At 43.6% G+C, this 15,493-nt stretch overlaps 1 protein-coding gene across 7 annotated transcripts in view; it reads right to left on the reverse strand.

Annotated features, from left to right (window-relative positions):
• Window positions 1-15,493, reverse strand: part of ilrun (inflammation and lipid regulator with UBA-like and NBR1-like domains) — a 100,609-nt gene that overhangs the window by 69,333 nt on the left and 15,783 nt on the right. For all 7 annotated transcript variants that reach the window (XR_010977466.1, XM_068057071.1, XM_068057065.1 and 4 more), the window contains exon 2: window positions 6,766-6,920. Coding sequence is in view for 6 of the 7 variants with exons in the window: in XM_068057071.1 (XP_067913172.1) it covers window positions 6,766-6,920 (155 nt within the window). In the remaining variant the exon portion in view is untranslated. The remainder of the gene's footprint in view (window positions 1-6,765; window positions 6,921-15,493) is intronic.

Consider the following 15,493-nt stretch of genomic DNA (forward strand, 5'->3'; position numbering starts at 1 on the left):
GTGTCCTCCCGCAGTACAGCTGTGATATTCTCCTTAACCAGTAATGCAACTCCCCCACCCCTTTTACATCCCCCTCTATCCCGCCTGAAGCTTCTAAAGCCTGGAACGTTTCGCTGCCAATCCTGCCCTTCCCTCAACCAAGTCTCTGTAATAACATCATCATATTTCCAAGTACTAATCCAAGCTCTAGGTTCATCTGCCTTACGTGTTATACTTCTCGCATTGAAACAAATGCACTTCAGACCAGTCCCGCTGTGCTCAGCAACATCTCCCTGCCTGCTCTTCCTCTTAGTCCTCCTGGCCTTATTTACTATGTCCTCCTCATTTATTTCACTGGCTGTCCTACTGCTCTGGTTCCCAACCCCCTGCCACACTAGTTTAAACCCTCCCGAGTGACGCTAGCAAACCTTGCAGCCAGAATATTAGTGCCCCTCCAGTTTAGATGCAACCCGTCCTTCTTGTACAGGTCCCATCTGTCCCTGAAGAGAGCCCAATGGTCCAGATATCTGAAACCCTCCCTTCTACACCAGCTGCTCAGCCACGTGTTTAGCTACACTATCTTCCTATTTCTAGTCTCACTGGCACGTGGCACAGGGAGTAATCCAGAGATTACAACCCTAGAGGTCCTGTTTTTTAAACTTTCTACCTAACTCCCTAAACTCCCCCTGCAGGACCTCATCACTCTTCCTGCCTATGTCATTGGTACCGATGTGTACCACAACCTCTGGCTGTTCACCCTCCCCCTTCAGAATGCCCCCTGTCCGTTCAGAGACATGCAAAAGGACAATACAAAAGGACAGCATTCACTGTTTAAAATAATGGGGGATTTAAATGCCATTTGCGAGTCACAGTCCAATTATCCTCCACTCTCCAACTCTGTTTTGCCAGATTACACTTCATTCTGACTCAGCTAGTGCAATGCCATGGGAACTCAACTGGTGGAAATCTATTTATTTTATACTCTCTCCATCTCATATTTGAAAATTCTCCATCTGCTCCACTAACCTGTTAATATTTTTCAATCTAATTATTTGTGGACAGGTCTATTATTTCACTAAACTTTACCCTATTCCAATTCAGCATCCTTATCTTTTAACTATTATCGTTCTGTTTTTACATTGAAACTATTTTTATTGTTTTCAAAAAATACTTGTATTTATATAGCACTTTTCACAACCACAGGACACCTGCTTTACAATGTAATACTTCTGAATACTTGTCACTGTTTTATCAAACACAGCAGCTAATTTGCTCACAGCCACGTCTCACCAACAGCAACGTGATAATGACCAGATTATTTTTTTGTGATATTGACTGAGGAATAAGTATCGACCATAACAGGGAGAATTGCCCTGCTCTTTTTAGAAATACTGTGGGATAATTTACATCTACTTGAGAGCGCAGATGCGGTCTCAGTTTAACATCTCATCCAAAAGACGCCCTCCCAGAGTACTGCAATGGACTGTCAGCTTTGATTTTTATGCTCAAGTCCTGGAGGAGAACTTGGGGCAGCACAGTGGCTAGCACCGCAGCCTCACAGCTCCAGCGACCCGGGTTCAATTCTGGGTACTGCCTGTGTGGAGTTTGCAAGTTCTCCCTGTGTCTGCTTGGGTTTCCTCCCACATGCCAAAGACTTGCAGGTTGATAGGTAAATTGGCCATTATAAATTGCCCCTAGTATAGGTAGGTGGTAGGGAAATATAGGGACAGGCGGGGATGTGGTAGGAATATGGAATTAGTGTAGGATTAGTATAAATGGGTGGTTGATGGTCGGCACAGACTTGGTGGGCCGAAGGGCCTGTTTCAGTGCTGTATCTCTAAACTAAACTAAAACTTCTAAGAAGCGAGCGTGCTACCAACTGAGCCATGGTTGACACCATTTCCATATCCTCATCAGTCATCTGCTCCAACTAATTTCCCAGAACTAAACCGAGCAATTTTTCTTCTTTTGTGCGACGAGAAACATATATCCTCAGCCATATGCTATCCCTTCGTGACAGCAGCTTTTGAGGCAACTTGCACATATAAGCTGACAACAACCAGCTCTGCCTTTCTGCCACCTGTCTCACCCATCAACTACTGTCAGAGCGCTTGCCCCACATTCACTGTTCAATGAGCTGTAATTTCATCCAGGTGAAACTTAGGAAAATTGAAGCCATCGTTCGAGCCTGCCACAAACTCCATACTCTTTCAATTTCATCCCACGTCCTGAATACAGTCGCCAGTTGAATCAGACTGTTCCTAACCTCAGTTTCCAATTTAATCCCAAGCTGTGCTTTGGACCGCCATACCCTATCTATCACCAAGACTCAACTACTTCCACAACAAAGCCTACCTCTACTCTTGCCTTGGCCAATCTGCTGCTTCCATCTGCCACCTCCAAATTCAGCCAAATCCAAAACTCTGTGGAACTATCCTATCACACCCTGTCCCATTTACCCTGTTCTTGCTGATGTACATTGGCTCCCAATATCCCTCTTCACCCCTACAAGCTCCTCCCAGAACTATAGCTTCTTGCGTGTTCCACCTGAGCACCCCCCCAATGCCCCCCCCGACCAACGTTCACCCAACCATTGGCAGTCGTGCCTGCAGCTGTCTCGACCTTGTGATCAAGGAGCTCCCTTCCTAAACCTCTCCACATCCCTCTCCATAAAGCCCACCAATCTGGCCAAGTTTTTGTTCACCCCTCCCAATCTCTCTTTTGTGTCCATTTTTTGTCCAACTATGCCTTTGCAAGGTGCCTTTGGACATTTTTCTGCATTCAAATTACATTATAAATGTAAATTGTTTTATAAGTTTTGTATTGCTTTGCCAACCGCCAAACCTTTATAACCATTCGTAAACTTCGTACAGGCCCCTTATCCGTAAGACTTTTTGAAGACAGTAGAAATATAAGGCCTGCCATGGGTTTGTGGCCTTTTAGCTGGTGTCCAGAGGGTTGAACTTGATGGCATCGTGAAACACTGCCAGTTTGTGCACAGTACCTCTAACTCACTGCTGACACAAAGGGTTAGAACTTGAGCCTGTGCAGCATATGGTATGTTTTGTGTGCAATCCTGAATTGCCCCGTAGATCCTATTCCCATGCTTCTCTTCATATATGGTCAGCAAAGATTTTATCCACAAAAGCTTTCACCCACATAATTGTAACCCAGATGGTTCATCATCGTCAGAACATTTATAAGATGATCTGAAATTCACTCAAGGTATCTCAAACAACTCCCTATTCTGGCACAAGGACTCGGCCGCTAAGCTTTCTCAGAATAGATTTTTTAAAAATTCGTTCATGGGGTGTGGGTGTCGCTGGCTAGGCCTGCATTTATTTCCCATCCCTAATTGCCCTCTTGAACCGCTGCAGTCGTTGGGGTATAGGTACACCAACAGTGCTGTTAGGAAGGGAGTTCCAGTATTTTGACCCAGCAACAGTGAAGGAACAGCGATATAGTTCCAAGTCAGGATGATGTGTGGCTTGGAGGGGAACTTGCAGGTGTTCCCATGCACCTGCTGCTCTTGTCTTTCGAAGTGATGGAGGTCATGGGTTTGGAAGCTGCTGTCGAAGGAGCCTTGGTGCGTTGCTGCAGTGCATCTTGTAGATGGTACACACTGCAGACACTGTGCATCTGTGAAGGAAGGAGTGAATGTTTGTGGATGGGTTACCAATCAAGTGGGCTGCTTTGTCCTGGATGGTGTCGAGCTTCTTGAGTGTTGTTGGAGCTGCACCCATCCAGGCAAGTGGATGGTATTCCATCACACTCCTGACTCGTGCCTTGTAGATGGCGGACAGGCTTTGGGGAGACAGGAGGTGAGTTACTCGCTGCAGAATTCATAGCCTCTTACCTGCTCTTGCAGCCACAGCATTTATGTGGCTGGGTCCAGTTCAGTTTCTAGTCAATGGTGACCCCCAGAATAATGATAGTGGGGGATTCAGTGATGGTAATGCCATTGAATGTCAAAGGGAGTTGGTTAGATTCTCTCTTGTTGGAGATGGTCATTGCCTGGCACTTGTGTGGCGCGAATGTTAGTTGCCACATCAGTCCAAGCTTGGCTGTTGTCCAGGTCTTGCTGCATATTGACATGCAGCTGCTTCAGTATCTGAGGAGTCACAATTGCTGCTGAACATTGTGCAATCAGCAAACATCCCTACTACTGACCTTTTGATGGAGGGAAGGTCATTGATGAAGCAGCTGAAGGTGGTTGAGCTGAGGACACTGCCCTGAGCAACTCCTGCAGTGATGTCCTGGGACTGAAATCATTGACCTTCAACAAGTCCAACCATCTTCCTTTGTGCTAGGTATGACTTCGACCAGTGGAGAGTTTTCCCCCGATTCCCATGGCTCCAGTTTTGCTAGGGCTCCTTGATGCCATACTCAAGTCAAACGCTGCCGTCATGTCAAGGGCAGTCACTCTCATCTCGCCACTTGAGTTCAGCTCTTTTGTCCATGTGTGGACCAAGGCTGTAATGAGGTAAGGAGCCGATTGGCCCTGGCGGAGTCCAAACTGAGCGTCGGTAAGGTTTTGCTGAGCAATTTCTGCTTGATAGCACTGTCAAAGACCCTCCCATCACTTTGCTGAAGATTGAGAGTAGGCTGATAGTGCGTTAATTGGCCGGGTTGCATTTGTCCTGCTTTTCGTGCACAGGACAGAGCTGGGCAATTTTCCACATTGCCGGGTATATGCCAGTGTTGTAGCTGTACTGGAACAGCTGGGCTAGGGCACGGCTAGTTCTGCAGCACAAGTCTTCGGAATGTTGTCAGGGCCCACAGCCTTGGCAGTATTCAGTGCCTTCAGCTGTTTCTTGCCATCACGTGGACTGAACCTAATTGGCTGAAGACTGGCGTCTGCAATGCTGGGGACCTCAGGAGGAGACAGAGATGGATCATTTACTCAGCACATCTGGCTGAAGATGAATGCAAATGCTTCAGCCTTGTCTTTTGCACGCATGTGCTGGGCTCCCCCAGAGTTGAGGATAGGGATATCTGTGAAGCCTCCTCCTGTCAGTTGTTTTTATTGTCCACCAGCATTCATGACTGGACATGGCAGAACTGTAGAGTTTAGATCTGATCCAATGGTTGTGGGATCGCTTAGCCCTGTCTATTGCATGCTGTTTCCGTTGTTTGGCATGCAAGTAGTCCTGTGTTTTGGCTTCACCAGGCTGACACCTCATTGTTAGGTATGCCTGGTGCTGCTCCAGGCATGCCCTCCTACACGCTTCATTGAACCTAGGTACAAAAGTCAGATCAGCAATATAGGCTTCATTATTCAAGACCACCAAATGACTTCCTATGAACAATTTGTCAATTAATCCTTCTTAACATAGTCAAACCTTTTTCACAATGTTCAAATTGTGATTTTAGGACCAGTTGTATGCCACAAAATTCAACTCAAACCAACCTCCTGAGAACTGTACCCCACAAATAAAAATATGTGAAGCATCAGGTTTGATTCTTACGTTTGAAATATGGATCCAGAATCAATTACTAACATACAACCAGCCTCATCCACAGTCCGAAACACCTGTTAAATTTTAACCACCTCACCTTCTAAAAGCAATGTGAATTAGAAAAATACCATAAATCCACTTCACATCTCTTCATTGATATTGCTCTTTTTAAAATATTCCAGGATAGCATAGGCTAGTTATAGTTAACTTCCCAACCAACAAACTGCCCAAACAAAACATTTAAAATCTCTAACATTCAGTGAATCACCTCAGTTAAATGATTTTGGGGTAAGGTGGTACATAATGATGGCTTGAGCTCCCCACAAAAAAGTAATGAGCATCCGGCACAAGTTAATCCTATACCACTCCCACACTGCCCCCAAGTGAACAGTGACAAAGCAACAGCCATACAGGCTTCGACAACAAGTGCCTTACCAAGGGAATGTTGTGTCAGTGATCTGTTTTGTGATGGCCTTTAAGGGTAATGATCCTTTAAGATCTTAGTATGCTAATGAGCTAAGTACCAGGATGCAGTCATGTGACTCAGAGCCAGAGTCACACTGTAACTCTTAACACCAAGAGGCAACTCCTGTAAATAGACAGCAAATAGATAGCTCTGCACTGCATAATAGTTTAGCTGTTTAATAAATCTGTTTGAGATCTTCAATCAACTGATCTCCACGCATCTCATTTATGTTGCATCAGACAACATAAAAAGCTTCTCATTACATGAACTTAAAGCAAATGGCAAAAAATTTCAAGTAAAAAAATAGAACTGAGCATAAATGCTGCTGTATTCATTTCTGACAAACACTATACCAATGACAGGAAAGTCTATGTGGAATATGTTGGAATGTTTACCAGCTTTACAGTAAGAAAATTTTCAACGGCATTGCTCACATAAGTCAGATGATATGCTTCTTACAAAAGGAATTTTAAAATAAATACATTATTGTTCCTTCAATTGGTGCTGCAGATTCACCAGCTTAAGTCAGTGTCCTTAATCTGTGGATTCCCAAGAGATTTGTAGGGAAGATTCAATGCTGTGATTTGTAGAAGCTCTCTTAATGTAAATTTACATTCAACACCTATCGAATCTTGGACCCTTGTCTGTGGTTTCTCCTCCTTATCCCCAAAAGGAAAAAGCCTTACTGACCAACATCACAGCATAAAACATGCATGCAATAACATAATGAAATGCGATGGCCAAATTGGACATCCTTCCATTTGTCTATTATTCTAAATGGTATACTTCAATAAGCTTGCATGTTTGCCAGTTTCACAGCAATACTCAACCTTTCAAAATCTGAGTAGGGCAGATAATTACCTGTGTTCTGTATCCTCCATGTCTTGGTGAACTGGGTGTCAGGTGGAACAGACTCCCCCTCTCCTATTGTAACATCTTCTACAAATGACATAGAAGGGGCATTTATATTTGGGCTCTCAAAGTCATAGTAAGCACCAATGGCAGCCTGCAAATTCCTGAAAAACAAAGGCAGAGAGTTTCTCCATCAATTACTTGAAATAAACAAATATTTAAAGTGTTTCTGAGATAACATACTGGAAGACCTGCATATAAATTCCCAGAAAATTGAATTCAAGAAGTATCACTGGAAAAAAACATTTGTCCATGCCACAAGGGCAGGAACTTTATTTTACTTGTAACAAAGACTAAATAGAACACAAACACACAAAACAAAGCACAACACAAAGAATAAAATCCATTTATATATTGCATTTAACATAGAAAAATGCTTATGACATTTCAATGAGCAGGTGTAAGCTTTTATGAGAAGGTTAGGACAGGTGACTGAAAATTTGGTCAAAGAGATGTGTTTCAAGTAGGCTTTTGCTGAAGATGGAGATCGGGACGCCAACAAGGAGAAAGTCAGAGAAGTTGGGTCTAGAGATGAAGAAGCTGTGCATAAGGATTTTGGCAGCAGTGACAGTAGCAGAGGTAGTAAGACAGGGGCACAGGTGTAAGCAACAGTCTTTGTAGTGGATGAGGTTTGAAACTCAACTATGGGTTTACCTGGAAGCCAAGGATGCGAGCAGTCTGGTTCAACATGAGCAATCAACCAGGGAAGGAGATGGAGTCAATGGCTTCGAACATCCTGTTTTTGAATTGTAGGAAATCCTGGCTCATCCACAACATAAGAAGATAGGATCAGGAGTTGGCCATTCAGCCCCGCAAGCCAGTTTCACCATTCAATTTGATCACTGATGATCAACACCTCAACTCCATTTACTTTTGCTCCCTATCCCTCGATACCCTTACCCAATTAGATCACTAATCAACCTTCTCAACACAAGGGAATATATGAGAGAAGCTTATGAAACCTATCCTCATAGTTTAACCCTTTATGTCCAGGTACAATTATGGTCAAACTGCACTGTACCCTCTACAAGGCTAATACATCCTTTCCTGAGGTGTGGTGCCCAAAACTGAACACAATACTCCACAAGGCATTTGACCAGGCTCTGTACAACCAAGGCAAAACTCTCTGCAAGACTCTCTCCAAGGAATGCAGACAGTGAAGATTCTCAAAATTGATCAAGAAAGGTGGTGAAATTCATGATAACTGGGAGGTCTCTAGCTTTGCTTTTAAATTCCAGTGTAAGTGTTACAGCCAGGTGAGAAGTGGTACAATGGCTCCCTTCTCTTTCCGTCTCTCGGTTGACCACAGCAGGTGTTTTAAAAGAATTTGCTTGTCAATTTAGTGAGTGTCTACTAACTTCTTGCCTTTTGTTTCCAGCTCCCTCCCCCCCACCCCACTCAAAAGCCAACATTTCAAAAGCCATTTAAGTACTTTTGTACCTGTGCACTAGCTTTCAGAAGAAGTGCATGCACCTAGATACTCAAATCCCTTTGCTCTTTCACAGTCACTATTCACTCGGCATGAAGAAGGTAATCCAATCGGTCATTCTCGGATTCAAAGTGGATGACTTTCACTTCCCCCACATTAAACTCCATCTGCCACAACTGTGCAACAGCCCCAACAAACAAATTTCTCTGCAGCACCTGTGGAAGAGCCTGTCACTCCAGAATTGGCCTTTATAGCCACTCCAGGCGCTGCTTCACAAACCACTGACCACCTCCAGGCGCGTATCCATTGTCTCTCGAGATAAGGAGGCCCAAAAGAAAAAAGAAAAAAGAATTCACTCGGCATGAAGAAGGTAATCCAATCGGTCATTCTCGGATTCAAAGTGGATGACTTTCACTTCCCCCACATTAAACTCCATCTGCCACAACTGTGTCCACTCACATTTGAACTTCCATCTACACAAATTACTGTACCTCCTAATTTAGTTGCCTACAAACTTGGATATGCAACTCTTCATTCCTAGCTTTGGAGAGGGTGCACAGGAGATTTACCAGGATGCTGCCTGGATTGGAGGGCGTGTCCTACGAAGAGAGATTGAGGGAGCTGGGGCTTTTCTCGTTGGAGCGAGGGGGAATGAGAGGTGACTTGATGGAGGGGTACGGGATGGTGGGAGGGATGATGGGAGGCATGGGTGGAGTGGATGGCCGGAGACTTTTTCCCGGGGTGGAAAGGGCCGTCACCGGGGGGCATGATTTTGGGGTGATTGGAGGAGTGTTTCGGGGAGGTGTCAGGGGTGGGTTCTTTGCGCAGAGGGTGGTGGGTGCGTGGAGTGCGCTGCCGGCGGTGGTGGTGGAGGCGGATACATTAGGGGCATTTAGGCGACTCTTGGATAGGTACATGGATGATAGTAGAATGAAGGGTAGGCAGTTAGTTTGATCTTAGAGTAGGTTAAAGGTTCCACACAATATCGTGGGCCGAGGGGCCTGTACTGTGCTGTACTGTTCTATGTTCATCGAAGTCATTGACATTTATGGTGAAACCCCAAGGACCCAGTGCAGATCCCTGGGGATCACTTGTCACATTCTGCTAATCAGAGAGTCATTCCTTTTATCCTGTCTTTTTATCTCCTGACCAATTACCAATCTGTCAGACAGTAGTATGACAGCATGGGCATATATGTTGATGGGATCAAGAGAAGGGGTGGAGAGTTACAGAAGAGCGTCTTAACAAATATATGGGAGCTTACCTTGAGAAAACAGATGTTAGAGGGATAGCAGAGATGTTAGAGTATATGTTAGAGGAGAAATAGAGGAGAAAGAGAAGGGAGCCCAGGATGGATCCTTGGGGAACTTGGAATGGGACTATCCGGAAACTGGAAATGTGATAACTAAATTAGGATTAGGAGGAGTAGAATGATTCAAGAGCAGTCGCAATGAAGTGGATATCAGAACAGAAGCAGTGGAAGTAAAACGTGCAACATGTCCGATCAACCATATCAAAGCAAAGTGTCATATAGTGGCAGCTGGAGTTCCCAAATGTGGCCATGTGTTCAGGAAGCCACCAAGTGGAATTCAGCCACGACAGAAAGGATTCATATTACTGCTTTTTTGGGTGCAGCCACCTTATTTGTCCTCTTTAAAATGTCCAAGTGAGCCACATTCATGATTCAGTAAAGTGTTTTAGATTATATGGAAGTATAGGAGAAAGACTAAGCAGCACATTAAAAAGCCATATACTGCATATTATATTACCAACTTTTTCTCCCCCACACCAATTTTCCTCCTTTTGTTCCTTAAAAAGTTGATTCCTTCCAGGCAGAAACACAAATCACCTTTCAGTATTGCACCCAAATGGCCATAGAACCATAGAAAAATTACAGCACAGAAGGAGGCCATTCAGCCCGCCGTGTCTGTGCCGGCTGAAAATCTCGCCGCCCAATCTAATTCCACCTTCCAGCACCTGGTCCACTGTCTCGCAGGTTACAACACTTCAGGTGCATGTCAAGGTATGTTTTAAAAGAAATGAGGGTTTCTACCTCCACCACCGTTCCTGGCAGTGAATTCCAGACAACCACCACCCTCTGGGTGAAAAAGCTTTTCCTCACGTCCTCTCTAATCCTTCTACCAATCACCATAAATCTGTGCCCCCTGGTAATTGACCTCTCTGCTAGGGGAAACAGGACCTTCCTGTCTACTCTATCTAGGTCCCTCACAATTTCGTACACCTCAATTAAGTTACCCCTCAGTCTCCTCTGTTCTAAGGAAAACAACCCTAGCCTATCCAATCTTTCCTCATAACTGCAATTTTTAAGCCCTAGCAACATTCTTGTAAATCTCCTCTGCACTCTCTCCAGAGCAACTATGTCCTTCCTGTAATGTGGCGACCAAAACTGTACGCAATACTCCAACTGTGGCCGAACCAGCATTTTATACAATTCCAGCATGACATTCCTGCTTTTGTACTCTACACCTCGGCCAATAAAGGAAAGCATTCCATATGCCTTCTTCACCACTCTATCTACCTGCCCTGCCACCTTTAGGGACCTGTGAACATGCACTCCAAGGTGTCTCACTTCTTCCACCCCTCTCAATATCCTCCCATTTATTGAGTTATTCCTCGCTTTATTTGCCCTCCCCAAGTGCATTACCTCACACTTCTCCAGATTGAATTCCATTTGCCACTTTTCCACACACTCAACCAAACCACTGATATCATTCTGGAGTCTATAGTCATCCTCTTCACTATCAAATACATGACCAATTTTTGTGTCATCAGCAAATTTCCAATCATGCCTCTTCTGTAACTCTTCACCCCTTCCCTCATTAATATAAACCACAAACAGAAAGGGACCCGACACTGAGCCCTGTGGAACGCCACTGGAAGCAGCTTTCCATTCACAAAAACATCCGTTGACTACTACCCTTTGGTTCCTGTCAATGAGCCAATTTTGGATCCAACCTGCCACACTCCCCTGTATCCCATGGGCTTTCATTTTACTGACCAGTCTGCCATGTGCGACCTTGTCAAATGCATTACTAAAATCCAAGTAGACCACATCCAGTGCACCACCCTCATCAATCCTCCTTCCTCAAAGAATTCAATTAAGTTAATAAGACATGATCTTCCCTTAACAAATCTATGCTGGCTATCCCTGATCAGTCCATGCCTTTCTAAGTGGCAGTTTATCCTGTCCCTCAGAAATGATACTCATAATTTACCCACAACTGAGGTCAGACTGACCGGCCTATAATTATTTGGCCTATCCCTCGCACCCTTTTTAAACAATGGTATAACGTTCGCAGACCTCCAATCCTCTGGCACCTTGCCTGTATCTGCTGAGGATTTGAAGGTGATCCTCAGCTCATCTGCTATTTCCTCCCTGACTTCCTTCAACAACCTGGGATGCAATCCATCTGACCCTAGTGATTTATCCACTTTCAAGGATGTCAGACCCTCTAGTACTTCCTCTCTCATTATGCTTATCGTACCTAATATTTCACACTCATCCTCTTTAACTACAATGTCTGCATCATCCCTCTCCTTTGTGAAGACAGAGACAAAAACTCATTAAAAACCCTGCCCACATCTTCTGTATTCACGCATAAGTTCCCTTCTACATCTCTGATGTACATCTACATCCTTAGTTATCGGCTTGCTCTTAATGTATTGATCAAACATCTTTGGGTTTTCCTTGATTTTACCTGCCAATATTTTTTCATGTCCTCTCTTTGCTTTTCTGATTTCATTTTTACTTCAACCCTGCTCTTTCTATACTCCTCTAAGCTTTCTAAAGTATTAAGTTTTTTCTGATCGTCATAAGTTTTCTTTTTCTGCTTCAACATACCCTGTAAACCTCTGGATAACTAGGGGGCTCGAGATTTAACTGTACCACCCTTTATCTTTGTGGGGACATGCCTACACTGTGCCTATAGAATCCTGCTTTTGAATGCCTCCCATTGGTTTGCCACTGATTTTCCTTCCAGTAGCTGTGTCCCGTCCACTTTTGCCAGATCACCCCTCAGTTTCATAAAATTTGCCTTCCCCCAATTTAGAATTTTAATTCCCATCTTATCTTTGTCCTTTTCCATGATTATGCTAAAACTAACTGTATTATGATCGCTATCTCCAAAATGGTCACCCACTGCTACTTCATCGACTTGCCCAGCTTCATTATCGAAGACTAAATCTAGAATTGCGCCCCGCCTCATTGGGCTAAAAAAGTTCTCTTGAATGCAGTTCAAGAATTTTGTGCCCGCTGTGTCCTTCGCATTGTTTGTTTCCCAGTTGATATTAGGGTAGTTGAAATCCCCAACTATTATTGCCCTATAGTTTGTACACTCAGAAATTTGCCATCATATTTGTAAACTTCAGGTAGCTACTTTATCACAGCCACCGATCCTGTCCTCACCAGCTCAGCATATATTACTGAATGATATTCAGGAACAAAATCATTTTCCATCTGTCTCCCCCCCACCCCGCCACTTAAATTGGGGTGTAGAGGCTAATTTGATGGCTTGTACCATAACTCCACTCTTCAGGTGGGATCAGTAAACACAGCTCAGACCAGAGTTCAAATCATGAACCATCCTGACCTGTTGGGGCTCAACTCATGACTAAATAGATGGGGAGCCCTGCATTAGTTATGTAAGCATAAACAAATGACATCATAAAAAGTTAGGATGCAGGTCCAGCAAGTGATCAGGAAGGCAGATGGAATGTTGTCATTTATTGCAAGGAGGATAGAGTATAAAAGTAGGGAACTTCTGCTACAGTTGTACAGGGTGTTGCTGCATCACATCTGGAGTACTGTTCGCAGTTTTGGTCTCCTTACTTAAGAATACAGTTGTATTCAAAGCAGTTCAGAGAAGGTTAACTCGACTGATTCCTGGGATGAAAGGTTGGACAGGTTGGGCCTGTATCCATTGGAGTTCAGAAGAATGAGGGGTGGTCTTATTGAAACATAAAAGATCCCAAGGGGTGAATGCTGTGAGAGGATGTTTCCCTTTGCGGGACAGACTAGAGCTAGGGAAAAGAGTTTAAAAATAAGGGGTCTCTCATTTAAGACAGACATGAGGAGAAATTTTTACTTGCAGAGGGAGGTTAGTCTGTGGAATTCTCTTCCCCAGAGAGCAGTGGAGGCCAGGGTCATTGAATATCTTTAAGGCTGCGTTAGACAGATTCTTGATTGACAAGGGAGACAAAGATTATGGGGGTAGACAGGAAGGTAGAGTTGAGGCCACAATCAGATCAGCCATGATCTTACAAAACGGCACAGAAGACTCAAGGGGCTGAATGGCCTACTCCTGCTCCTAATTCTACGTTCTTAATCAAACTAAACATTTGCACCACTAATTTTGCCTTTTTTAATTACCCTGGTAAAGGTAGCACCAAGTGCACCAGTTGCAGTGGACAAATAATTAGTTCTACAAATGCACCCTTTAAGGGGACACTACTAAAAATCATCCAACTGGTTCTAATTAAACAAATTCAGACTTATCCTAAATCAGTACTTAGTTAAATCAATTATGCAATGAACATCCTGAGGTGCCCACCCGCTGCAGAAGGTCTCGAGTGTACCTGTGGACACTGCAGAAGTCAGCCAGCCAGAGAAACCCTCCCCTTGGGGTTATGTTCATCCTGGAGCAGCGAATGGTCATCTGTGCTTAGTTCAGAAGCAGATCCACGAGAAGGTCCTCTGACTTTCCCACCTTCTCCACAACAGGTGGCCCAAGATCAGAAACATGGGTCTGAAGTTGAACCAAATTGAGGAGCAGCCCATTTAAATAAAACTAACAGGGGCTGAAGCCTCTCACAATTGTGGCACATGGTTTTCTCCAAGCTGTAGAAATTACACATGGCCTGGATGTCCACGAAGTAGTCCACTACCACATTTAACACCATTACTCTACGTAACATTCTCCACCCAGATCCCCAATAATGCAGAAAAGGATCCCTGGAGAGACAGCCTCCCATTCCGGGGTCCCACCTCTGCCATATGGCAAGATGAAACATCAGGACATGTCTCGGCAGAACGAGAGCATGGAAGTGGAGAGAGTGCAGGAGCAACCTGTACAGCAAATCAACCCATGCAGCATGAACTGCTATTTTGCAGGTTAACAAAAATAAAACTTGTTATTTTTTAGCTTATGTAACTAGCAAATAATTTTTGAAAGCCAAAACCATCCTAGTTATTCCTAGAATGTGTGCACTCTAATGTTAAAACATACTATGTGCAGTTTTATTGTAAAACTCCATTCTGATAAAGATGCTGGAGATCCAACAAGTGTAACAATAAACTTAAAATGTTAAACATTATGAGCACAAAGACAAAATGATAAGATAAGCACTGCCCATGACTCCATGGATTCCTTAACAGCAACACAAAATATCAGTCTTTGAAAATTTGAAGCCATCATTCTTCTTCTCTTCCTCCTATTGTCTTCGACTGATTTTTGGAACAAAAGATACAAGATTGTCAATCAACACAACAGACTGCAATTCATTTTCCCTTCAGGCCCATTTAAAAAGGAAATGCTATCCCATCCCCATAATATCTTAAAAGTATTTGACATCATAACTGGTTTCCGCATTTAACAGTTCAAAGATCCCTAATAAAAGTGAGCATTTTCTATTGCTGGTCTCATGCTCCACTAACAAGATGGAAGCACGATCTCCAGAATCAGTTGGAAGATGATATGATAATGAGCCTCTCTCATCAGTGACTCTACTAGATATTACCTGGGAAACCAGGTTGGACTGCAGATGGCCTGAAAGCTTCCATCTGCTCAATCCATCCATATTTAAACTGGCAGCATGGCTGCGTAGTAAGACAAGAGCACCATTTGTTGTGATTAAACATTTTTAATTAGAGAAAAAGAAAATTTTGCCTGTTTATTGAACACCAAATGATATATTCTTTTGTATATTTCATAAAGTAAATTTCAAATAACGTAATCGCTTGTGGTGGTAAGCAGATCAATCACAAGACACTCTAAAATTTAGTTGTTTCCTCCAAGGGTGTGCAAATTCTGTAGCATTAGTCCCAATGTCATTATTTCAGTCACATTGCTCCTCTCTACATATCAATTACCCTGATAAGGGAGCAGGATTCTGATTATTTTGGGCCTATATGATTATTCAATTCAGTTTCTTTGAGCATATCCATCACCACCAGCAAATATTGTAATACTGATCTTTGGATTTATTGAAATTGTACAGCTCATCATTTTG

This window comes from Heterodontus francisci, chromosome 25 (genome assembly GCF_036365525.1).
Source record: "Heterodontus francisci isolate sHetFra1 chromosome 25, sHetFra1.hap1, whole genome shotgun sequence".
Classification (NCBI taxonomy): Eukaryota; Metazoa; Chordata; class Chondrichthyes; order Heterodontiformes; family Heterodontidae; genus Heterodontus; species Heterodontus francisci.